Here is a 25,266-nt window from a genome sequence, read left to right as displayed (position 1 = left end):
CCACAATCGGCCTTAATTAAGGGTTTGGGTGGGCAATATGAGCGGGTGCCTCTGCTTGTAGTGCACTTAAAGTCAAATTTGGTTAATGGGCTGGTGAATATGGGAATGGTGCCATCACCGTCCGTGGAGGGTATTAGCCTGCTCCTAGGTAATGATCTGGCGGGTTCCCAGGTCAAGGTCACCCAAGTGGTGTCTTCTGTTCCACATGAGGCTCCAGAAACACAGAAATTGGAACAGGAGTACCCAGGAGTGTTCACTGGCTGTGTTGTTACCCGGGCCTAATTTCATGCTGAACAAGTTCAGGCTGATAGTCAGTCCATGGAACCCGACACTGTTCAGCTGTCAGATACAGTGTTTGCTCAGGCCGTGGCTGAGAAGGAAGTTCAGCCAGAGGGAGAGTCTAAGGCCACCCAGTTCTCGCGCAAAGTATTCTTGCATGCGGAAGGCTGATCCATCATTGGAAGCTCTTTGGGAGCGGCCTGTGACCGTAGAAGAGAGTGGTGACACAGCTACTGGGGAATATCAGGGTGCGCTTTTGTGGAAGTGGAGGCCCAGGGACTACCTTGCTGACAAGGACTGGTGGACATGCAACCAGGTAGTGGTATCACACTGCTTCCACACTGGCAATTCATGTGGTGATGTTTTGAGCATGGTTGGGTGCTGTGTAGCAGCCAAGAATTGAACTGCCGCACAGCAGCGAATGAAGCAGAATTATGACCAAAAGGCAGTACACCAGAATTTTGAGACAAGGGTTTTATGTTGATGCCAGTGGGCGGGGTGAAGCTGGGGACTCGCTTTGTTGGCCCCTACCTGGTCCAGAAGGAAGTTGCAAACTCCAATAATATGATTAGTACTCCAGATTGGCGGCAAAAGTTGAGAATGTGCCATGTAAATCCACTAAAGCTATATGTGGCCTGTGAGCAGGGGAATCCAGTTTGTTGTGTTGCCAGGACTGGCACAGAGGAGGAAGCAGAAGACAAGGTGTCGTGAGCTGTTGCAGGGCCATTTGATGCACCTCACAGGAAATCAGGCTAAGGGTGTGATTATCCCTCTGTTTGAAGACCAGCCATTGAAGCACCAACCCTATCGTTTGCCCCCGGCAAGGTCCAGGAGGAAATCGTGTATATGTTGGGGATTGGGGCCATTGAACCTGGGTTTAGCAATTGGAGCTCCCCAGAGGTGGTTGTTCCCAAAAGTGATGGTTCTATCGCCTTTGTTTTGACTGCCAGAAGGTGAATAACGTAAATAACACTGATGCTTATCCCATTCTCCATATTGAAGACTGCACTGACCGTGTTGGTCAGGCACATTTAGTTTCAAAACTAGATCTATTGAAGGGGTATTGGCAGGTGCCGTTGTCAGAGCGGGCCAGTGACATATCAGCATTTTTCACTCCTAACTCTGTATATAGGTGCTGCATTCTCCCATTTTTCATGAAAAATGCACCCAGTACATTTGAGTAACAATGAACACTGTTACTAGTCATTTGGATCATGTCATGCCCTATATAGATGACTTTGTGGTACTTTGTGATACATGGAAAGACCACCTAGAGCACTCACCAACTTGCTGTGCAAAAGAACTAAATGGATTTGGAACCAGGAGGTTAAAGCAATTTCAACCTGCAAACCAGTGCTAAATTACTCAATTTCACCCGTCCGTTCACCCTGGCGTGTCGATGCGTGTGATGTGGGCATCGGCGCCGTCCTATTGCAGGATGAGATGGGCATGGAGAGACCGGTAGCGTACTTTTCACAGAAATGAAACTGTCATCAGAAAGCTATTCCACAATTGAAAAGGAAGCTTTGGCTTTGTTATTAGCCGTCCAGCACTTTGAGGTGTACAATTCATGGCTGTGCAGGAAAATGGTTGTTTATTCGGACCATGACCCTTTGGCATTCCTGGCTAAGTTCCAAGTTGCAAATTCGCAAGTGTTTTGGTGGAGTCTCCAACCGTATAGCCTGGTTGTGAAACAAATGGCAGGGAGGGAAGACGTTATCACATACGCTCTATCCAGGGTTTGAGGGCAAAGATGAGAATTTGTAGTCTTATTTTTCCCCTTGTAGGTCTATCTGGCAGGTCGGGTGCAGCATTAGGGTCTTCCGTTGCACCTGGGTTTTTAATGTTGAGGGATCGGTAGTAATGTCTCTGATTGAACATTACTATGTTACGTGTGTATCTCTGCATTATAGTAGCTCTGAGCTATAGATGCATCAAGTTATGTGTTTTACTGAACCGAGATGTCTTCTGGTAGTTCAGAAAAGCAAACCACCATGCACAGCAGCACACAAGCATAATGCTCTTTTGCCGCATCTCATATTTTTATTTTGTTTGTGTTGTTTGTAAAACCACAGTAATTGTTTCCCCCCCAGAAAAAAACACCTGAATGAACAGTGGCTGTTAGCGAGTGCTGGTTGTTGTACAACTACGGCACTGTTTGGTCTAGCTCAGGTACAGCGGAGACAGGAGAGTCCACTGTCACCACAGTACTGTTAATATCATTAGCAACAGGTCTCTGTTATTATTCTTTCTGTTGCTGAATTATAATCTCTGCTATTCTTTGTTATTGAATTATAATCCTTAGACCTAATGAGTTTAAGACAAGCTGCATGTGATCAAACTAGCTGTTGTTATTGAATACCTGTATAAACCACCTGGTTTATGGAAGGCACTAGAGATGGGAGGTGCGTGAGATGAGGCATGAGTAGTTGTGAGACATGGAGCAAGGAGTGATTTACCTGTCTGATTTTTAGGTTGGTCTCCCCATCCAGGTTTGAGGTCTCAGTGTAGCACATGGCCTGGGGCTCACTGCAGTTAGAACACACTACATTGAAACAACAATTGCAACAATTGCAAATAAAATAAAATCAACCTTTATTTATATAGAAACTTTGTGCAGGTTTGCAATAAAGAATGCAACACAACAATCAAGATAAGAACAAGAAGAAAGATTATAATAAGAAATGAAATTAATTAATTGAAAGAAAGTAAAATAAAAACATCCTTATGTAAGAACTAGGCTAAAAAGGTGTGTTAAGATTTGCTCTGGCAGATCCTCTGGCAGACTGTTCCAAACGTGAAGACCATAACACTGGTACAACATTCACAACATGGATATTTTTCCACAAAGCATGTGGCACTGCTGTATTTCTGTGATGTAAGAGCACAAAAGAACATGTTCTACAGTACATTGTAGCACAGGCACGCAATAAATACACAAATGCACACATACACACACACAGACACTGTGGTGGCCCGATCAAGGATCAGTACACCACTGAAGGGGAGCGGGCTGTGCGACGGCACCAGGAGCTGGGGAAAGTGATTCATGGGGAATATTTCCCGCGGACGTATTTAAGGGACCGGCACCTTGGAGAGAGCCGCACCGGAAAGAATCAGCACCAAGGTTAGCACCACCGAAACGCGTGCGGAATGCATGCCACTAACCTCTCCGAATTAACCAGGCACAGCTGCACCGAGTTGGAGGGGAGAGCAACATCCTACAAAAGGGCGAACTCGGGAGCAGAGCGGGGCTCAGGGGCGAACGAGAGGAGACCCGCGGAGCCAGTGCAAGTGAACGTCACGTGAGCACATCAATCCGGCTAGAAGCCAACTAACCTGTACATTTAATTCCTAGACGCCTAGGCGGGGGAAGCGGACTTCCGAGGCCGGGACACCACGGAGAGATAACGGCCCCACAGCGGACACAGACGAGTGAACCCCGCCGCATGAAGTCCGCCTTAATTTACCGTTTACCGTTTTTTTGGAAATCCCTAATTTTTTGAACACGGACTTATTTTCTAGTTTGCCTTTTTTTTCCTTTTTGTGACCATATTCCCATGTGTGAGAAGGGAATGTTTTTCGTTTGTCCTGGACACTAAAGAAGTGCCCTGAGCACTGAAAAAAAAAAAAAAAAAAAAAATTTATGATTTTTTTTCCACCAATTCTACTCTCTCTCTCTCTCTCTCTCTCTCTCTCTCTCTCTCTCTACCAGCGGGTTACCACAACACACACAATTACACACAGAGAAATGCACAAACATTTACCACATATACACATAATTTTTACACATACACATAATAAAAATAATAATAAAGTTCAACAGGAATAACTGCTCTTTCAGGCAATCTTTTTGTCTACAGTGTAAATTATCCAGCACTGCACTAAACTGCACTGAACTGCTTGGATCTCAAGGGTTTTTCTTTCTATGAGTCCTGTTCTCCACAATAACAACCCTCTCAATCAGTTGCCAGAATACTCCATCCATCCATCCATTATCTGAACCCGCTTATCCTGATCAGGGTCGCAGGGGGCTGGAGCCTATCCCAGCATTCATTGGGCGAAAGGCAGGAATACACCCTGGACAGGTCGCCAGTCCATCGCAGAGCACACGCACCATTCACTCACACACTCATGCCTACGGGCAATTTAGACTCTCCAATCGGCCTAACCTGCATGTCTTTGGACTGTGGGAGGAAACCAGAGTACCCGGAGGAAACCCACGCAGACACGGGGAGAACATGCAAACTCCGCACAGAGAGGCCCCGGCCGACGGGGATTCGAACCCAGGACCTCCTTGCTGTGAGGCGGCAGTGCTACCCACTGCACCATCCGTGCCGCCCTGCCAGAATACTAAAATGCCTAAATTATCCTCAGTATCCTTCTTCATTAGCCTGTTTACAGTTTTTTACAATTGCTAACAAGCATTTTTTTATACAGCTTTTATACTGCTTTTATACTGCTTGTGAGCGATTTGTAGGTGCTTTAAATAGGCGTCTTCAGAGCGACGCCAGCGTATATTAGCCTCGCGGTAGTAGTCCTTCGTCATTAGTGCATCATTATAACCAGGTGTGTGGTATTGCTGCGGACCGTCCACTAGATACGGTAAAGTGTAATTTCGTTATTGCTAATTTGAACAATCTGAGGTTAGGGCTTGAGCCAGTCTGTTTGTTGTATTGCTGCTTGTTGTATTGTTAATCACTCATACTGGTTGCATACCTGTAGAGTGATTGAACGTTTGTTTGAAATTGCTGAGTTGTCAGGAGTTTGACAGGAGATTAGCGCTGATTTGATACTGCTTGTGAGCGATTTGTAGGTGCTTTAAATAGGCGTCTTCAGAGCGACGCCAGCATTGCTCCGTCCCAGTTTGCTATGCTGTTATGTTTCACCCCATCCCAGTGTGCTCTCTCCCCCGAAGACACCCCCTGCGACGTGGGCCTCCATGGCGTCGGAACCCCTCCAACCTCAGCTACCCCCCACTCACCCCCTGTAAGGACTTTGCTGTCACAGGGGGACTATGGAACTGCCAGTCTCTGCCACTCGGAAGGCTGACTTCATCCCTGCGTATGCCTCCCTCCAGTCCGTACAATTCCTTGCCCTAACTGAGACCTGGATCACACCTGACAACACCGCCACTCCCGCTGCCCTCTCATCCTCCTTCTCCTTCTCGCACACTCCCCGGCCTTCTGGCCGTGGCGGTGGTACTGGTCTTTTAATTTTCCCCTCGTGGAAATTCTCTGTTCTCCCCCTCTCTGACCTGTCCATATCCACTTTTGAATTCCATTCTGTTGCAGTATCCTACCCTACTAACCTTTTTATTGCAGTTATCTATCGCCCTCCAGGGCCCCTGGGAAGCTTCCTTGATGAGCTAGACACCCTTCTCAGCTCCTTCCCTGAGGATGACACCCGGCTGATTCTCCTTGGAGACTTCAACATCCACCTTGAAGCCTCCCAGGCTGCTGCCTTCCTACCGCTCCTCCACTCCTTCGGCCTCTCCCTGCAACACTCTCCTCCAACCCACAAGGTAGGCAATGTCCTAGACCTTGTCTTTGTGAGGAACTGCTCATGCTTTGATTTCACGGTTACCCCTCTGCATACATCTGATCACCACTTCATCTCATTCTCCCTCCCTCTTCCTCCCCATCCTCCTCCCCCTCCTCCCACCTACCCTTCCTCAGCCCGCCGTAACCTCCGCTCCCTCTCACCCTCTTCCTTTGCCACCACTGTCACCGCCTCACTCCCCCCTCTCGAATCCTTCTCCAAACTCCCCTCTGCATCTGCCGCCCTTCTTTCATCTCTCTCCTCTGCTTTTGACTCCCTCTGTCCCCCTGTCTCAAAGCCGCCTCGCACATCCCCCCCGTCCCCTTGGATATCTGACACCCTCCGTACCTCCAGGGCCAGCCTCCGCGCAGCGGAGAGGAAGTGGGGGAAATCCAGATACGCTTCAGACCTCACAACTTACCAGTCTCTCCTGGCGGCATTCTCTTCCGCTGTCAATGCCGCCAAAGCTAAATACTATCAAACACAAATTCAGAACTCCGGTTCTAACCCCCGGAAACTTTTCTCTATTTTCTCCTCTCTCCTCAACGCACCGGCTCCTCCTCCTCAGTCCTCCTTCGCTGCTGATGACTTTGCTGATTTCTTCGATGAGAAGGTCACAGTCATCTGCAGATCCTTTACACCCACCGCCCCCCTCACTGTGCCCTTCCCCCCCTCTAGGCCCATCCCTTCCTTTTCCACTTTCTCCCCCCTTACAGACTCTGATGTTTCTTAACTCCTGCTCTCCCACCGCCCCACAACCTGTGCCCTTGACCCTATCCCCTCTTCTCTTCTCCAAACTATCACACCTGACATTCTCCCATTTGTCACCTCCCTTGTCAACTCCTCCCTGTCTTCCGGCTGTTTTCCGGCATCCTCCAAGAGGGCCCACATCACTCCGCTGCTAAAAAAGCCTACTCTGGATCCCTCCATCATCCAGAACTACCGCCCGGTATCTCTTCTTCCTTTCCTTTCTAAAACTATCGAACGAGCCGCTTCTACTCAACTTTCTTCTTTCTTTTCTAACAACAACCTGCTAGACCCCCATCAGTCTGGCTTCAGATCGGGCCACTCGACAGAGACTGCGCTCCTCTCCGTCAGTGAGTCACTCCATGCCGCACGAGCAGCCTCCCTCTCCTCTGTCCTCATTCTTCTAGATCTCTCTGCTGCCTTCGACACTGTGGATCACTCCATCCTCCTGTCTGTCCTGTCAGCAACGGGCATCTGTGGCACAGCCCTGGACTGGATTGAGTCCTACCTCTCTGGTCGCTCCTTCCAGGTTGCCTGGGCTGGTTCGGTATCGACACCTCGGCCCCTCGCCACAGGAGTTCCCCAGGGCTCAGTCCTAGGCCCGCTTCTTTTTTCTCTTTACACTCGCTCCCTTGGCCCTGTGATCACTGCACATGGGCTATCCTATCACTGCTACGTGGACGATACCCAACTCTTCGTCTCGTTCCCGCCGTCTGATACGCAGGTTTCAGCCCGTATCTCTGCTTGCCTGAGGGACATCCAGAGCTGTATGGACAACCACCATCTAAAGCTCAACCCAGGCAAGACTGAAAAGATATTCATCCCTACTAATACCTCTCCCCATCTGGATCTCTCCATTTCCCTCGGGGATACCACACTCACGCCGTCACCCAGTGCAAGGAACCTCGGCGTGGTGATGGACAGCAGACTGTCCCTTTCCGAGAACATTGCGGCGGTGACCCGGTCATGCAGGTTCTTCCCATACAACATACGGAGAATCCGCCCCTTTCTCACCCCCTACTCGACCCAGCTCCTGGTCCAAGCGATGGTTCTGTCCCGCCTGGACTACTGCAATTCCCTCTTGGCTGGCCTCCCAGCATCCGCCATCAGACCCCTCCAACCTATCCAGAATGCAGCAGCTCGTCTGGTCTTCAAACTTCCCAAATACTCGCACGTCACCCCCCTGCTTACTTCCCTCCACTGGCTGCCTGTCATGGCTCGCATCAAATTCAAAACATTGGTGCTAGCCTTCCAAGCAGTTAAGGGGTCTTCCCCAGCTTATCTACAAAAAATCATCAGACCCTACACCCCTGCCAGACCTCTTCGTTCAGCCTCCACAAGCCGCTTGGCACCTCCCCCTCTCCGAACCTCCACCTCACGCTCACGACTGCTGTCTGTTCTGGCTCCACGGTGGTGGAACGAACTCCCCGTTGAGGTCAGAACTCTCCCCACCTTCAAACGCAAGCTGAAGACACACCTCTTCAAGCAGCACCTCTCCCCATCCCTCCCTACCTTCCTGTGAACCTTAATTGTTGTCTCTGTGACTTGCTTTGTGTATCGGTATTTTTTAGTTGGCTAGGTAAGCAGTGTTTTGATAGTTAACTTTGGTCACTTTTGCTCTGTTTGTTTGTTTCTTGTTTAAAATAAATAAATAAATAAATTGGCCCTCGTCCTTATCTTTGTTGTACAGGTAGCAGTTCAAATTGTACTTCCCTCTAGGGTCTTTCAGGGAACTTATCCCCGGTTATGGATATGCACTTTGTTGTACGTCGCTCTGGATAAGAGCGTCTGCCAAATGCCAATAATGTAATATAATGTATACAGCTAACAAAATGTATAGATACACTTTGGTACAACAGTTGGCACAAAAGCATTCTATGTAGACCAAAATGTGAATAATTCTTTCATTACTTTGACAGAAAATGTATTCAATGGATGTAGTTTTCGAAACACTTGATGTAGTTTTCGAAACACTTTCTTAGTCAGGATCAAGCGCCAATTTGTTTTACATTTCTACAGCCTAATTTGCAAGTATTTTCACACACTTTTTCAAAACTGATACACTTAAGTTGCAATGGCACAAATACTACAGTATATTTAAATGCATTCAAAACCCTAAAAGATTTTCAGAATAGTTATAGAAACAAAGTGCTGATTGAAGTTGATAATAGATTGTGCTTTTTATTGTGAACAGATTATTGAATAGAACAATAGAGAGGAGAGGAATATGAATTTGTGATGCCATTCAACATAGAGGATGGATGCTGGATGCCTGGATGATTACCAGGGATGGATCAGGCATGCAGAGGTTCCTTCCCCAGCCTATACAGCAGCAAGAGAGGGCATATAGTGTGATGTGAAGATGAAGTAGACCGTGGATACGAAAACCAGCATTACTGCATCTGTGACTTCCACTACCTTTTTTCACTGTAAACTACATCCATTTTACTGTATAAGAGTACAAGCATTTTAGTTTATAATTTTAATTTTCTATGGTTGTATGCCAATAAAACCATTACTATACCATTTCTATGACTTGTTCCTGTTGCATATATTGTACATTCCAATGTGTGCCATTGTGCTGAAATTGGAAAGTTTGTGAAAAAATGTTTCATGTAATGTGGGTAACTTTTAGAACCCCTCTCAGTTGCATATGGTCCCCCAACCCCGCTCCCTTACATCTGATTTGGATTCAAATACCCGATCAGCCACAACATTACAACCACCTGCTTAAACCAGTTTTATCATGGTCAAAAAAAGCTTTAAACTGTATAAACTTGTCTATAAACACGTAATATTTCATGTATGATATGTGTGATAATCATGAGTGAATTGTATTCAAAAGTTACATTTTTAAATGAAAATGAAGATCATGGGGGGGGGGGGGGGCATTGTTATTTAAATATCTTGGTAAGTACTGGTGTTCATGATCATGTCTATCTTCACAGATGCTCCAGGACCTGTAGAATTTATCATATTTTTAAAAATAAAGACAACCCGTCATATTTAACCATCACTAATCCTCCATCAGTTTCACCGTTCTTTGTTCTTCCCTCCATTGGAATTACATGGTACTGCATGTCATGAAACTTATGTAGGAATAGATCCCATGGGCAGGTCTTTATTGTTTTTTAATATGAAAAATTCTACTTGTCCTGAAGCACCCGTTAATATAGATGTGGTATGTACCAAGATATTTAAGTAACAAAACAATTTCCCCCCTCCCCCCTCCCAATGAGCGAACAAGATTTCCATTTTCATTTAAAAATGTAAAGGTACAATAGGCAATTTTGGACTCCTAATGGTCAAGAGAGGAATTGCAACAACAAACAACCTCAAACCACAACAGGTTTTATAACTAGATATTAATTATTCTCTAGGATAATAACCATTAGTATACAGAGTTTCAGTGATCGCTTGTGTGGAGTGCAATTTGGGCAGCTATACGAATGTTATAAAAGGAACATGAAACTACCCAAATCGCACTCCAGAGAAGCGATCACTGAAATTCTGTATACTATTGCTTATCTAGTTCGAAAACAATACTAGTTTGCTATCAGTAACAACAATTAAATTAGCTATTACTAGTTTGCTTCCCAAATGTACAAATATCCACCTGAAGCACCACGCTTGTGCAATTCCTACTATGTTCGCATTGCATATATTTTATCGTAAGTGTATATTTGTAAATTCGTCAAGCTAACTATAGCTAATGTGCTTGTTGCTGCCGATAACAAACTGGTATTGTTTTATAACAAGATATGTAGTCTTTGCTTGGGTAATAAGCAATAGTATACAGTGAGTTTGAGTGATCGCTTGTCTTTGCAGCGAGTGCAATTTGTGCAGCTACACGAACAATCAGAATAAGCCCCCATGCCATTGGCTGTGGCAGTTAGAATTTTCAACCAATGAGCTTGAATTGTTGTACAACTGTACAATGTTTTGATACAGAGTGACAGCCTGATAAATGCACACTTTGAAACCCAAATTGAAGGACTATAAACACAGGCAGAGGGTGAGTCAACATGTTAGGGAGCCTTTTTCAATGATAGCAAGGGATTTACAATGGTCTTGTAGCAATGTTTTAACACAAGAATCTTACCTATTGTACCTTTAACTTTTGAATGCAATTCACTTATGATTATACGCTTATATAAGTACACATATCATATAATTAAATATTGAGGGTTTATAGACAAGTTCATACAGTTTAAAGCATTTGCTATCATGAAAGAAGTCATTTAAACAGGTGCTTTTATGTTGTGGCTGATTGGCGTCCTTTTCTATGCTCTTTTGATCATCCATGGTGCATGTTACACGGCAAGGGATGGGTGACGTTTACACATTTCAGATTATTTAATTTGTTCCAATACAAAATTCAATGGATTTGAATCCATTACAAGTGCTATTTAAACCCAGGTCTGCTGCTTAGAAAATATATCTATTCATGAGGTTAAATTTGTTTTTAGACTGAAAAGATGAAGCTCCCAACAGTATGGACCATATTTCTGGCCGGCGTCTGCCATGTTGCAAGCTGGCGGGCTGTTCATTTAGCATTTTCCGGACAATCCAATTTTGGGACTCGCAGTGTGCCGAAGTGGGAGGAGAGCCGTTGCTCAGGGTGTGTCAGTCAAGAGTGAGCAGCTCATTGCTAATTTGGTGTAGCTTATTGCAATTTTCCAGTCAGACAGTTTCACAAGTTTCAGTTTTCACAAATTCCACAAGCAGGAAAATGCATTGTTTCTTTATTGTTCACTGTTTATTTTATCATTTTAATTCCTGTATTTATTTATATTTTTAATTTTAATGTAGACTATGATCGCTCGAGTACGGTATTTCATTCTTTTTCTTATACCCGTCTATAAAGAGAAGAATGGCATAACGCAACTTGAACAATCTTTTCCTTTTAATACGTGACAGTAGTTAAAATGATAGCTACAGTAGCGCTTACTGGCACAAATTACAGATAGACTGCATTTGTAAACTCTGTTTGACTATTAATTCGATATTTTGCTCTCTTGACATAATAAGTAATATGTAATAAATGTAATATCAATGTATATGTGAAGACATAATTACCATTTGTTTGAAACAAGCAGTGAGCATTACACCTACCATGATATGGTTACTAACAACATCACTGAGCAGACTGTCTTACTATTAAGAGAACTAAACTGCAGTGTATCCATATCTTTGCTCCAGTGCATATCTTTCATGCTAATATCATCGGGTTGTGCTCAATGTCGAAGAGACCGATAAACAACAAGATGTGTTCTTATTATTTTTTGTCTGAAGGGCTGGCTACATCTATAGGTAGCCTAAAAATCCTGTTCAAGTATTCGGGTCAAGTTCAAATTCAAATAAGCAAGGTAAAAGTCGCATACACAACATGTGCACTTGAAAGAAAATTGCTCAGTTCAGTTTAGTAAGCCATATCATTCATATTCATTAATTATTTAATTGTACATTATGTTTTTCTTTTTTCTTTGTAGGAGCAACAGTTCATAACGAGTCACTCACTGATGTGAACAGCTTGAATGCCTGTGTTATGATCTTCCCTGGTTTAATTTTGTTTCGTAAAACTTCCAGAAAATGTGGCCTTATGTCTTTCTCTGTGATGTTTCATGTCATACAAGGAGCCAGGTTTTTGTCCTTCAGTGTAATGCTTCTGAGCATTATTGGAATTGCCCATTTTACCCATAGAAAATTGAGTATCTGGCTTCAAACTTCATTTGGTAGTTTTGTCTTTGGTTGCACATTAGGGGGGTCCATTATTGGATGCTATGCAAGCTTGGTATTTAATCATTTAAATCCACTCAGGGAAAGAAAAATGGCTCTGGACTTTTCAGCCCACCGAAACCCACCCAGCGATGGGCATCACCACCCGCCAGGCAGCCGAGGCCACACTTTACACTAAGACAAAATAATAAAAGATTAAATTACTAGGCTTTCAATAACTGAATGTATCTGTACCTATTGATGCGTAAAATAAACGTATAACAGCCTTAAGTCTCACTAGCAAGGTGAATATGATTTCAGGGGGAAGCTGGCTTTAAATTATAACTGGCAACATGGCGGGGGCTTTCTTCATTGTGCATGAATAATTACTATTAATGGAGTACCCTTAGCAGCCTGGATCATGGCATGATGTAAGTATATAATGTTAGCATTTGTAAATTAAATTATAATTAGCAATATATTCAGGCAAAGTTACATAACAGGCGATAATTTAAACCATAAATAATTTATAATATTAGGCTAATTCCAAAAGGACAATAGCATATGATCAACATTTATAACTATGTTCATTCATTCATTCATTCATTAATTCATTCATTCATTCATTAACCTAACCCGCTTATCCTGAACAGGGTCACAGGGGGGCTGGAGCCTGGAAAGCAGGGAGCAGGGAGCAGGGGTGTCTCGGTGGCGCAGCCTGCAGAGCACTGACCACAACCTCATTGTGAGCCGCGACGTCAACGGTTCGAATCTGACCGTCTGACAATTTGTCGCATGTCTTTCCCTGTCTCTCGCCCCCGTTCTTCCTGTCTCTATATACTGTCCAATAAAGCTGAAGAAAAAAAAAAGGCCTAAAAAATATCTTTAAAAAAAAAATAAACAGAGAAAGCACATTGAGACCAAGTCCCTTTGGAAGTAGTGCAATATTACTGTACCACATCGTACTCCACAGATTATTGCTTTATAGAAGATCATTTTGAAACACCATTGGGTAAGTATACACAAACACAATGCTTATTTATCAGAATCTAACCTCTCCACTGCCTACTTCCAGTATCTACTGCCTGCTTATCTGGTGGCGCTGCTATTTCTACATTGAATGGTGTCAATCAAATTAGAAATGTAGAAGCTTGAGCAATTTTTGTGTTCAAGCTGCAAAGCTGTTTGATTGCTATTATATAGGGCATATAAAGGCCTATAACAGCAGCATGAATCAAAACTCATGATTAATGTTCAAACTGCTCAGGCTGATCACAATTAAAATATCAGTAGGACAGTTGGTGCTATAGCATAGAGTCAAATATTCAATATTCCCTCCATATATACCCAGCTCATACATACACTCACTTTCTTTTTGAACAGAACACGTAGCCACACAACAGTCTTCATACATTCTTTATACTTTCATCCTAAAATAGTGTAAGAAATGTGTTACAAATCGTTAACTACAACAGCAGTAATATACAGTTGCACCACTCAATCAAAAAAATTGAACCCTAATTACCTCTCAACCTCACCAATCCAGAATATTACCCCAGAAACATCCAACATCCTATATCATACATCTAACTCTCCAAATTCAACCTCTTTTTCAGCAGAACACACAGCTACAAAACCCAGCATTCACACACACATTTCTTTATTTTCTTTCCTTTTCTCATATTACATACTCCAACACATACTAGCATTCACTAACAACTATAGCAGATATAGCAGAAACATATGACAACACTGCATCCTACATACAACCACTTCATATGTCACAACCAAAGAAATACATTGAAAATCCACAAAAAACAATTTTCACAACTTGTAAGTTTACACAAAACAACAGCTTATCTTCCAAACAACGTGCAACACACATACTCTACTTTCGCATTTCAAACACACTAAACACATTTTACAATTCCACAAACCTTGCTCATATTGCTCAAATCACTGTTCTGTCAAACAGGTCCCGAGGTTAATAGCATGGTCCAGCATGTCTACTGGAACAGTCTATGATTGCTGAGTCTTATGTTGCTTGGATCTGGGGAATTTCTGCTTGCAGCTATATTATTTTTCTTCTCCCCTTTGAATGCTTATATCTCCCAAACACTCTGGTGAACTTGGTAGGCCTGTTAGGGATGCGTGAAATTATCTATTATTATTATATTCAGCGATCAGTTAGAATATGGCATCAATTGGCCTAGTGGTGGCTCTATAGAGCATGTTTGAAAATGTAACCATAAAAAAAAAGCCATAACCTTTGAACCAACTTTGTGAGACATGGGACTAAGACTGATAGATTCCCCTGTTCACAACAAACAAATATTATTGGGCCAATAAAATGCATCTGGTTAGATTTCCACTATTGTGAAATTATTTTCAGAAAAACACAAAATCTCCTGATGAACCGTACATCTGATTGATGTTAGATTTGCCTATCATCTATGGATGAGTTTCCAAATACATTGTGAAGCAATAGTTGATGCATAAAAAAATGGCGGAATGGCGAGCCAATGAAATAGAGGCATCTGGGCTTCTACATTTAAGCAACTCTAATTCATTCCAGACATTGCATTCGGCCTACATCAAAGGCAATGTCGTTCTGAACAAGACAGAACTTGAACAGGAGTGAATAGCTTAAAAACATGGCCACTATAAAATAATTGGTTATTTAGCATTGTTAGCAACAAAAAAAATAATACTTAAAAAATACTTGCTCTGCCTGCTTGGACACTGTGTATTGCTGCTGTGCAGCTATATTTATGATTATTATTTCTGCTCTTCTTCTGGTTTCTGTTCTATAGATCTGGTGATAGCCTTTGTTTTCTTCATTAAGGCTTTGCATGGAAGTGGCATTAATGGCTCATATTGGCTTGTGATATTGAGGTCAGATATTAAAAATATTCTGAGACTGGCTATTAGGCTAACCGATTGATGGGTAGGCGCTATGTTTGTAGCTTTAGTTTGATGTGAACTGGGTGTAGTGATAATAGGTGATCCCTTTTCTTTCGATAAATGTATTTATGATTTTTCCCTTTTTCTCCCAATTTAGTAGCCAATTATACCCTCCTCTAATTCAATTTGAGTTAGTGTTAGATATACTGTCCACACCTTGCCCCCTGGCAGGCCGAGGAAGAGTGACACGCCTTCTTCAAGACGTATCATCTCTCTAATCGTGTCCGTGGTTCCAAGGCGTCCGAGTTGCTTATTGTGCGAACCCTGCCAAGACCCTCCCTCTGGAGCGGCGAGCCAATTATGCCGCTCCACGAGCCGGCCAAACTTGGCTTTTTGGCAGGACCGGGAATCGAACCCTAGTCCCCGGTGTGCAACTGCAGCGAACTGCAACCGCAAGTCTGCTGCATCTTAGCCTGTTGCACCACCGCGCCCCTAGTGATCTCTTTTCGGTATAATGGGATTAATTATTGAATGTAGCCGAAAGGTGTCATTGCGATAACCTCAGTAGCAGTATATCTTCATGTTTTGTAACATTACTATTTTGATGCCTATTCAGTTTCAGCAAAGAAAAATAATAATTTAAAAAATCATACAAAATCTGTAGGGTTCCAGCACCTTCGCATCTTAGATCCCTAAATAAGTAGAAATGAACGCTGGCCACCCTAAAAACCTGTATTCAAGTATTTTTAGCATTTTAGCAAGTATTTTATTTTTAGTATCACACTCATAGAGTGGCGATTCAATTCACTTGAATGACAAAGACTGTCTCTATACCCATCAAATTGTGAACAAAATAAATATATGCATGTATGAAGTGTTTTTAGAAATATTTCAACTTGACTATTGGAGTCCATAACTGAACACTGTATCAGGTGAGCACATATAGCAGATATCTGCCGGTTAATTGCTCCAGGTATAAAGAGCCCACCTCTGTGACATCCTGGTCACTGTGAAAGGCACAACAGCCCTTCTTGTCATGGCTTGTTCCAACATATCTCAAGCTTTGTAGCACTTAATTCTACAGTCAGTTCAGCTGTACATGCAGTATCTTCTTCAGCTTTGTCTGGGGCATTTATTTCATGTGCAAATGTGTTTCTTCCATACTAGACAACCAGTACCCAATTCCTAGACATAAGTAGACGTAAACAGTTGGCCCCACACTGAATTTTGATGTGCAAGCCGATGAATAATTGCTTAATTGTCTAATTAGAAAATAATGTTCTTAACTCTCAGGATATGTGTAATCTGACAATACAAACATAACTACCTTGCTGCTAATCAAATACAGAAACACACATTCACATAAATTCTCACTCTCACTCTCACTCTCACTCTCACTCTCACTCTCTCACTCTCTCACTCTCTCTCTCTCTCTCTCTCTCTCTCACTCTCTCTCTCTCTCTCTCTCTCTCTCTCTCTCTCTCTCTCTCTCACACACACACACACACACACACAAACAAACAAACAAACAAACAAACATAGTGGTGTCTGACCTGGAGGACATAATGACCATGTCAGCAGGGAGATGCTGGCCATTGGTGACCTTCACAATGTCTCCAACAGCCACCTGGTGGTCATGGAACAACATTGCATTAGGAAGGATAATGTGCAAGATAGAAAGTGGGAGGTACTGTGAGATGGTTGACAAAAAAGCTTCCTGAACTGGCTGTGAGAGTGGGTTAGAGACACATGTAAGATAATATGATTAGCACAGACAAACACTGACAGAATACAAATCAAACATTGCCATTGCCACCAGATCTAAGTGTCCAGGTTTATGAAATGTTTTGAGGTTCCATGCCTAAAATCCACCCCTTCATTATTAGCTTTAGCATATATGGCAGCCAAATGCACCTGTCACTCAGTGTCCTCCTTCCTCCCTTCTTCTCCCTTTTCTTCCTCCCCTCTTTGCCTTTTCTTACCATTTTCCTCCTCTCCTCCTACCAGGCTTGGAGTGAATCTGCAAATGTATACTCTGTTTAAATGCTAATTTTATTTATTCAACTGCATGCAACATGATATATTCTGAGCACTGCTCCACACTGTAACCGCTACTGAATGGTAAAATTCAGTTTACCCTGCCTGAAATAGGATTACCAGGACCCATCCCTGGATCCGGGCATGGGGGTGGTGTCCGCAGGTGAGCAAGGCTGTGAGCTGCTATGTCAGGTTGGGAGGTACTAGATATAGTTGGGCTGTACCTCTACAGACAGTGCTGGCTGTTATACAGTGGTCTTTCTTTGTCTGGTCTGCATCTTTGTCACACTTAAATGTTTCAGATCATCAAACAAATTTAAATATTAGTCAAAGACAACACAAGTAAACACAAAATGCGGTTTTTATTATTAAGGGAGAAAAAAAATCCAAACCTACATGGCCCTGTGTGAAAAAGTGATTGCCCCCCCTGTTAAAACATAACTTAACTGCGGTTTATCAAACCTGAGTTCAATTTCTCTAGCCACACCCAGGCCTGATTACTGCCACACCTGTTCTCAATCAAGAAATCACTTAAATAGGACCTGCCTGACAAAGTGAAGTAGACCAAATGATCCTCAAAAGCTAGACATCATGCCGAGATCTAAAGAAATTCAGGAACAAATGACAAAGAAAGTAATTGAGATCTATCAGTCTGGAAAAGGTTATAAAGCCATTTCTAAAGCTTTGGGACTCCAGCGAACCACAGTGAGAGCCATTATCCACAAATGGCGAAAACATGGAACAGTGGTGAACCTTCCCAGGAGTGGCCGGCCGACCAAAATTACCCCAAGAGCGCAGCAACTACTCATCCAAGAGGTCACAAAAGACCCCACAACAACATCCAAAGAACTGCAGGCCTCACTTGCCTCAGTTAAGGTCAGTGTTCATGACTCCACCATAAGAAAGAGACTGGGCAAAAATGGCCTGCATGGCAGAGTTCCAAGACGAAAACCACTGCTGAGCAAAAATAACATTAAGGCTCGTCTCAATTTTGCCAGAAAACATCTTAATGTTCCCCAAGACTTTTGGGAAAATACTCTGTGGTCTGACGAGACAAAAGTTGAACTTTTTGGAAGGTGTGTGTCCCATTACATCTGGCGTAAAAGTAACACCGCATTTCAGAAAAAGAACATCATACCAACAGTAAAATATGGTGGTGGTAGTGTGATGGTCTGGGGCTGTTTTGCTGCTTCAGGACCTGGAAGACTTGCTGTGATGAATGGAACCATGAATTCTGCTGTCTACCAAAAAATCCTGAAGGAGAATGTCCGGCCATCTGTTCGTGACCTCAAGCTGAAACGAACTTGGGTTCTGCAGCAGGACAATGATCCAAAACACACCAGCAAGTCCACCTCTGAATGGCTGAAGAAAAACAAAATGAAGACTTTGCAGTGGCCTAGTCAAAGTCCTGACCTGAATCCTATTGAGATGCTGTGGCATGACATTAAAAAGGCGGTTCATGCTCGAAAACCCTCCAATGTGGCTGAATTGCAACAATTCTGCAAAGATGAGTGGGCCAAAATTCCTCCACAGTGCTGTAAGACTCATTGCAAGTTATCGCAAACGCTTGATTGCAGTTGTTGCTGCCAAGAGTGGCCCAACCAGTTATTAGGTTTAGGGGGCAATCACTTTTTCACACAGAGCCATGTAGGTTTGGATTTTTTTTTCTCCCTTAATAATAAAAACCTTCATTTAAAAACTGCATTTTGTGTTTACTTGTGTTGTCTTTGACTAATATTTAAATTTGTTTGATCTGAAACATTTAAGTGTGACAAACATGCAAAAATATAAGAAATCAGGCAGGGGGCAAACACTTTTTCACACCACTGTATGTGCTTATGCATCAGAGTATTCAGCCTTCTGTGGGAGGGGTGCTGGAAAAGGTCCTACTTACTGACTCCATAGTCTTACCAGGAGACCTCAATGATCAGTTTGGTAATGACTGGGAAAATTGGAGGGGCATGATTGGGAAGAACGGCCTCTCTGATCTGAACGTTGTAATGTTATTTGACTTCAGCACTGCTCATGGATTGTCCATGACTAATATGTTCAAAGTGTGTTCAAAAGTGTACTTGGTAAGTGTATCATTCCAACCAGGTGTTCTAGTATCGCTGTGGATTTTCCTCTAGACGCGGTAACGTTTGATTTTAAATTGCTAATTTGAACAGCAAGGGTTAGGGCTTGAGCCAGTTTGTTTGTCTCGATCGCTGTTAATCACTTCTACTAGTTGCATACCTGTAGAGTGATTGAATATTTGTCTTAAATAGCTTAAATAGCTGTGGAATTAATCAGTAGATTAGCTTTGATTTGATATTGCTTGTGAGCAATTGTAGGCGATTTAAATAGGCGTGTCAGAGCAACGCTAGCGTCGCTCCGTCCCAGTTTGTGATGTTATGTTTCACCTCATCCCAGTCTGCTCTCTCCCTCGAAGACCCCCCCTGCGACGTGGGCCTCCACGGCGTCGGAACCCCTCGAACCTCAGCTACCCCCCGCTGACCCCCTGTGAGGACTTTGCTGTCACAGGGGAACTATGGAACTGCCAGTCTGCCACTCGGAAGGCTGACTTCATCCCTGCATATGCCTCCCTCCAGTCCGTACAATTCCTTGCCCTCACGGAGACCTGGATCACACCTGACAACACCGCCACTTCCGATGCCCTCTCATCCTCCTTCTCCGTCTCGCACACTCCCCAGCCTTCTGGCCGTGGCGGTAGTACTGGTCTTTTAATTTCCCCCTCATGGAAATTCTCTCTTCTCCCCCTCTCTGACCTGTCCATATCCACTTTTGAATTCCATTCTGTTGCAGTATCCTACCCTACTAACCTCTTCATTGCAGTTATCTACCGTCCTCCAGGGCCCTTGGGAAACTTTCTTGATGAGCTAGACACCCTTCTCAGCTCCTTCCCTGAGGATGGCACCCCACTGATTCTCCTTGGAGACTTCAACATCCACCTGAAGCCTCCCAGGCTGCTGCCTTCCTACCGCTAATCCACTCCTTCGGCCTCTCCCTGCAACACTCTCCTCCAACCCACAAGGCGGGCAATGTCCTAGACCTTGTCTTTGTGAGGAACTGCTCATGCTCCGATTTCATGGTTACCCCTCTGCATACATCTGATCACCACTTCATCTCATTCTCCCTCCCTCTTCCTCCCCATCCTCCTCCCCCTCCTCCCACCCACACTTCCTCAGCCCACCGTAACCTCCACTCCCCCTGTCTCAAAGCCACCTTGCACATCCCCTCCCAGTCCTTGGATATCTGACACCCTCCGTACCTCCAGGACCAGCCTCCGCGCAGCGGAGAGGAAATTGGGAAAATCCAGAGACCCTTCAGACCGCACAATTTACCAGTCTCTCCTGGTGGCATTCTCTTCTGCTGTCACTGCCGCCAAAGCAAAATACTATCAGACACAAATTCAGAACTCCGCTTCTAACCCCCGGAAACTGTTCTCCATTTTCTCCTCTCTCCTCAACGCACCGCCTCCTCCACCGCAGTCCTCCTTCGCTGCTGATGACTTTGCTGACTTTTTCGATGGGAAGGTTACAGTCATCCGCAGATGCTTTACAACCACCGCCCCCCTTACTGTGCCCTTCCCCCCCTCTAGGCCCATCCCTTCCTTTTCCACTTTCTCCCCCCTTACAGACTCAACTCCTGCTCTCCCACCGCCCTACAACCTGTGCCCTTGACCCTATCTCCTCTTCTCTTCTCCAGACTATCACACCAGACATTCTCCCATTTGTCACCTCCCTTGTCAACTCCTCCCTGTCTTCCGGCTGTTTTCCAGCATCCTTCAAGAGGGCCCACATCACTCCATTGCTAAAAAAGCCTACCCTGGATCCCTCCATCATCCTGAACTACCGCCCGGTATCTCTTCTTCCTTTTCTTTCTAAAACCATAGAATGAGCTGCTTCTACTCAACTTTCTTCTTTCTTTTCTAACAACAACCTGCTAGACCCGCATCAGTCTGGCTTCAGATCGGGCCACTCGACAGAGGCCGCGCTCCTTTCCGTCAGTGAGTCGCTCCATGCCGCACGAGCAGCCTCCCTCTCCTCTGTCCTCATTCTTCTAGATCTCTCTGCTGCCTTCGACACTGTGGATCACTCCATCCTCCTGTCCGCCCTGTCAGCAATGGGCATCTGTGGCACAGCCCTGGACTGGATTGAGTCCTACCTCTTTGGTCGCTCCTTCCAGGTTGCCTGGGCTGGTACGGTATCGACACCTTGAGGTCAGAACAGTACAATCTCTCCCCACCTTCAAGCGCAAACTGAAGGCGCACCTCTTCAAGCAGCACCTCTCCCCATCCCTCCCTACCTCCCTGTGATCCTTAATTGTTGTCTTTGTGATTTACGTAGTGTTTCGGTATTTTTAGTTGGCTAGGTAAGCAGTATTTGGATAGTTAAGTTTGGTCAATTTGCTTTGTTGTTTGTTTTTGTTGTTTAAAAAATAAAAAATAAAAAATAAAAAAAAATAGGCCCTGGTCCTTATCTTTGTTGTACGGGTAGCAATTGAAATTGTACTTCCCTCTAGGGTCCTTCAGAGCACTTAGCCCTGGTTATGGGTATGCACTTTGTTGTACGTCGCTCTGGATAAGAGCGTCTGCCAAATGCCAATAATGTAATGTAATGTAATTTAATGGTACACCTTGGGCCCTATTTTCCGACTGGTGTCTGGCATGTTGCGAGCCAGTGTGCTGTTGATTTAGAATTTTTGGACAATGCCATTTAAACTTGCCCTGGTTGGAGCATGTTGCAAGTGTTTCACTACTTCCGACTGAAATGTAATCGCCAGGAATGTCCTACCTGTGGTCTACAGTCAGAGCAAAGACATGCATCTTCTTTCTGAATTAAAAATATTTGCTCAAATATGAATATATATTTTTTATTTGTTATTATTATTGTTGGTCTGGAGGGCCGGCTACATTAATGGGTGGCCTAAAAATCAAGTAAAATTTTTTGGGTCATGCAAATTTTGGGTCATGTTTACTAAAATTTAAAAAATTCTTAAAAACGGGTCAGCATTTCTTACTTATAGAATAGCACATTTAAAGTATTGAGCTACAGGTTTAATGGGGAATTAAAACTAGCCCATAATAAACATTTAGGCATTGTTTTATTGACATTAGAAGAAGAAAATACACACACATGGATTTCTCTTATTTATGAGATTTGTTCGCGGAAATGTATACACCTGCTGCAAAATAACTTCTTGGGAGAAACATTGCCTTATCCTCATCTTCCATTGTATTCATAGAGACTATGGAAATTGCCAATCCAACCGGTGCAATTTGCATGGATCTTAATGGCAATGAAAGTAGTTGGATATTGGATATGAATGAAGCAAGGTGCACCACACCCAATAATAATATATCCACCACATTTTCCACCTGCGCCACACACCTTGATCTGTGTACCCCTCCCTTGACTTTATGAAAGTGGCAACATTCAGTAGCCATGCCAAGTGCGCCACACACCAGTGCCTGCACCAATGCGCCTTGTGAAGTCGATTCTGGAAGATATAGCCCCTTGGGTCAAAGGTAGATGATTGACTTTGCAGTTGTTTAATCGGACCAGCAGCTATGTTTCACCCATATGTTTTGGTGAAGAGAGAGAACTGATTTGGTGGTTAGTTAGTCCAGACGGCAGGGGAAGCAGCCAGACAGACCAGGTAGGCCCAAACGTGTAGTGACAGTTTGCTGGGAACGCCTGGGGAAGACTGTCCAGAAGGGGTTCTAGTCATAAACTAGTTGGTGTATGTCTTGGCGGCAACAAGTACCCAGTGGTGAACTCTAGTAATCTGTGAAGTGGATGGAGGAGGCTTTCCAGGCCTGGCTGGCACTGATAACTCAGCTGACAGGTACTGGCAAGCAAAAAAGGCTGCAGTTATGCAGTTACAGAAGCAAAAGCTGAGTTTGGAGAGGCCATGGACAGGGATTTTCAGTTGGCCTGAGTGGTTCTGGGAAACCATTTGGCATGTCAGAAAGGGAAAACAGGACACCGTCCAGGCTGTTCTCAGCAAGGACAGTGAAACTGTTACCTCAACTGGGGATATTGTCAAAAGGTGGAAGGAACACTTTGAGGAAATCTTAAATCTGACAAATACACCCTCTGATCAGGAGACTGAGCAAGTTAGGGGAATCAGAGCCCATCTGTGGCAGAAGTCACTAGGGTGGTTAAAGACCATCAGAGGTGGATGAGAATATTCCACAAATGTTGAAGGATCCGGATGGAGTGTTATGGCTGACACCAATCCTCAGTGTCGCATGGGGGTCAGGAGCAGTGCTTTTGGGTGGGGGTTCCGATCTTTAAGAAGGGGGACAGGAAGGTGCCAATCGGCAGGCAAGCACACTCCTCAGCCTCCCTGGGAAAGTCTATACCAAGATGCAGCAAATGAGTTCTGAATGACTGTCAAACCTCAGATTCAGGAGAAAAAAATTATGATTCTGTCCTGGCCACAGAACTTCAGACCAGATTTTTCCCTCTCGCAAATATTAGAGGGGGCATGGGAATTTGCTTATCCATTCTACATGTGTTCTGTGAACTTAGACAAGGCATATGACCGTGTTCCTCAGGGTATCTTGTGGGAGGTGCTGTGGGATTATGGGTGCCAGGTTCCCTATTGCCTTTCATCTCTGTACTCTTGGAGCAAGAGCTGTGTTTGCATTCTCTGCATTAAGTCAAGCTATTTCAGCGGGAGTGTCAGACTCTGCCAATGGTGTGCTCGTCTCCCCTCTTGTTCATGTTATTTATGGATAAGATCTCAAGGCACAGCCGAGGGCTGGAATATGTCTGGTTTAGGGACAAAGGTGTGGCATCTCTGCTATTTGCGATGATGTCGTCCTTTTGGCCTCATCATAGTCTGACCTTTGATGAGCACTGGAATGGTTTGGAGCTGAATGTGATGTGGCTTGGACATGGATCAGCACCTCCCAAGGTTGTGGCTATGGTCCCCTTCTGAGAAAACATAGATGGAGTATTTTAAGTATCTCCGGGACTGTAACAAGCAACTACTGCATAGACACTGAGAGAACATGGAGCATGGCCACTGACAACGCTTATTTGGAGTTGTGTTTCACTAAAGCTGCTCAAAGATGAAGAAAAGAAGGAGGGACACAGAGAGTGACTGCTTTTAAAAAGCCCCTTGTTTGCATTCTAATGAACCAAAGATATAGCGCAATAGCAAATCATTTACATATGATACTATCAGTCAACCAGAAATAAAAAACCAAACAAAACTACACCAACATGGAAAATGCTATTCATATATACAGTGCTGTGAATAAGTATTTTCCCCCTACCTCTATTATCACATATTTGTCACACAGATTTGTTTCAGATCTTTTGGGGACCAAACACAGTGTGAACACAGTTATATATATATTTTTTTAACATATTTATTTAATTAAAAAATGTATCAACCACCCAAATCAACCTGTGATAATCAATTAAAAATTCAATTCAAAAGTGATTTCCCCTAAAAGTTAATAACTGCTTGCATCACCTTTAGCAGCAATAATTGCAACCAAGCACTTCCAACAGTATCAGTCAATCACATTGCAGTAGATAATTTTTAGCCTACTCTCCTTAGCAGAACTGCTTTAATTCAAACAGATTTTCAAACAGGTTTTCAAGCATTAACTGGTTGTTTAAGGTTCTACCACAGAATCTCTATTGGGTTCCAGTTATTAGTTTCACTGATATCAAATTCTATGAAGCGTTTGGTTGTTATTATTGCTGCAAAAGTAGGCACATGGGTGATATGAGTGTTTGCTAAATTCATTCATTAAATAAATGAAATAATAATTTTTGAATTTGCATTTTGTATCTACTTGGGTTTCCAAGTCAAATATTACATTTTGTCTACATATCTGAAACCATTCAGTGTGACAAATATGCAGTAATAGAGGAATTCAGAAGGGGGACTAAACTGTGACATGAGAACATTTACAAGTTTTTTGGCATTCATTGTTGTCCTCATCTGGATTTTGGTATGATCAAAATCTAGAAATGTTTGGAATAGGGATGGGATGGTACTGCAGTTGCACGA

General features: G+C 43.6%; 1 protein-coding gene across 4 annotated transcripts in view; it reads right to left on the bottom strand.

Annotated features, from left to right (window-relative positions):
* The window catches only part of atp8a2 (ATPase phospholipid transporting 8A2), a 241,996-nt gene that overhangs the window by 117,466 nt on the left and 99,264 nt on the right, over positions 1 to 25,266 (bottom strand). For all 4 annotated transcript variants that reach the window (XM_061239651.1, XM_061239653.1, XM_061239652.1 and 1 more), the window contains 2 exons: positions 16,743 to 16,816; positions 2,739 to 2,808 (listed from right to left, as the gene is read on the bottom strand). In XM_061239651.1, coding sequence (XP_061095635.1) covers positions 2,739 to 2,808; positions 16,743 to 16,816 — 144 coding nt within the window. The remainder of the gene's footprint in view (positions 1 to 2,738; positions 2,809 to 16,742; positions 16,817 to 25,266) is intronic.

Source organism: Conger conger, chromosome 4, assembly GCF_963514075.1.
Source record: "Conger conger chromosome 4, fConCon1.1, whole genome shotgun sequence".
Classification (NCBI taxonomy): domain Eukaryota; kingdom Metazoa; phylum Chordata; class Actinopteri; order Anguilliformes; family Congridae; genus Conger; species Conger conger.
The sequence above is the reverse complement of the archived record's forward strand: the minus strand, read 5'-3'. Positions and strand labels throughout refer to the sequence as shown.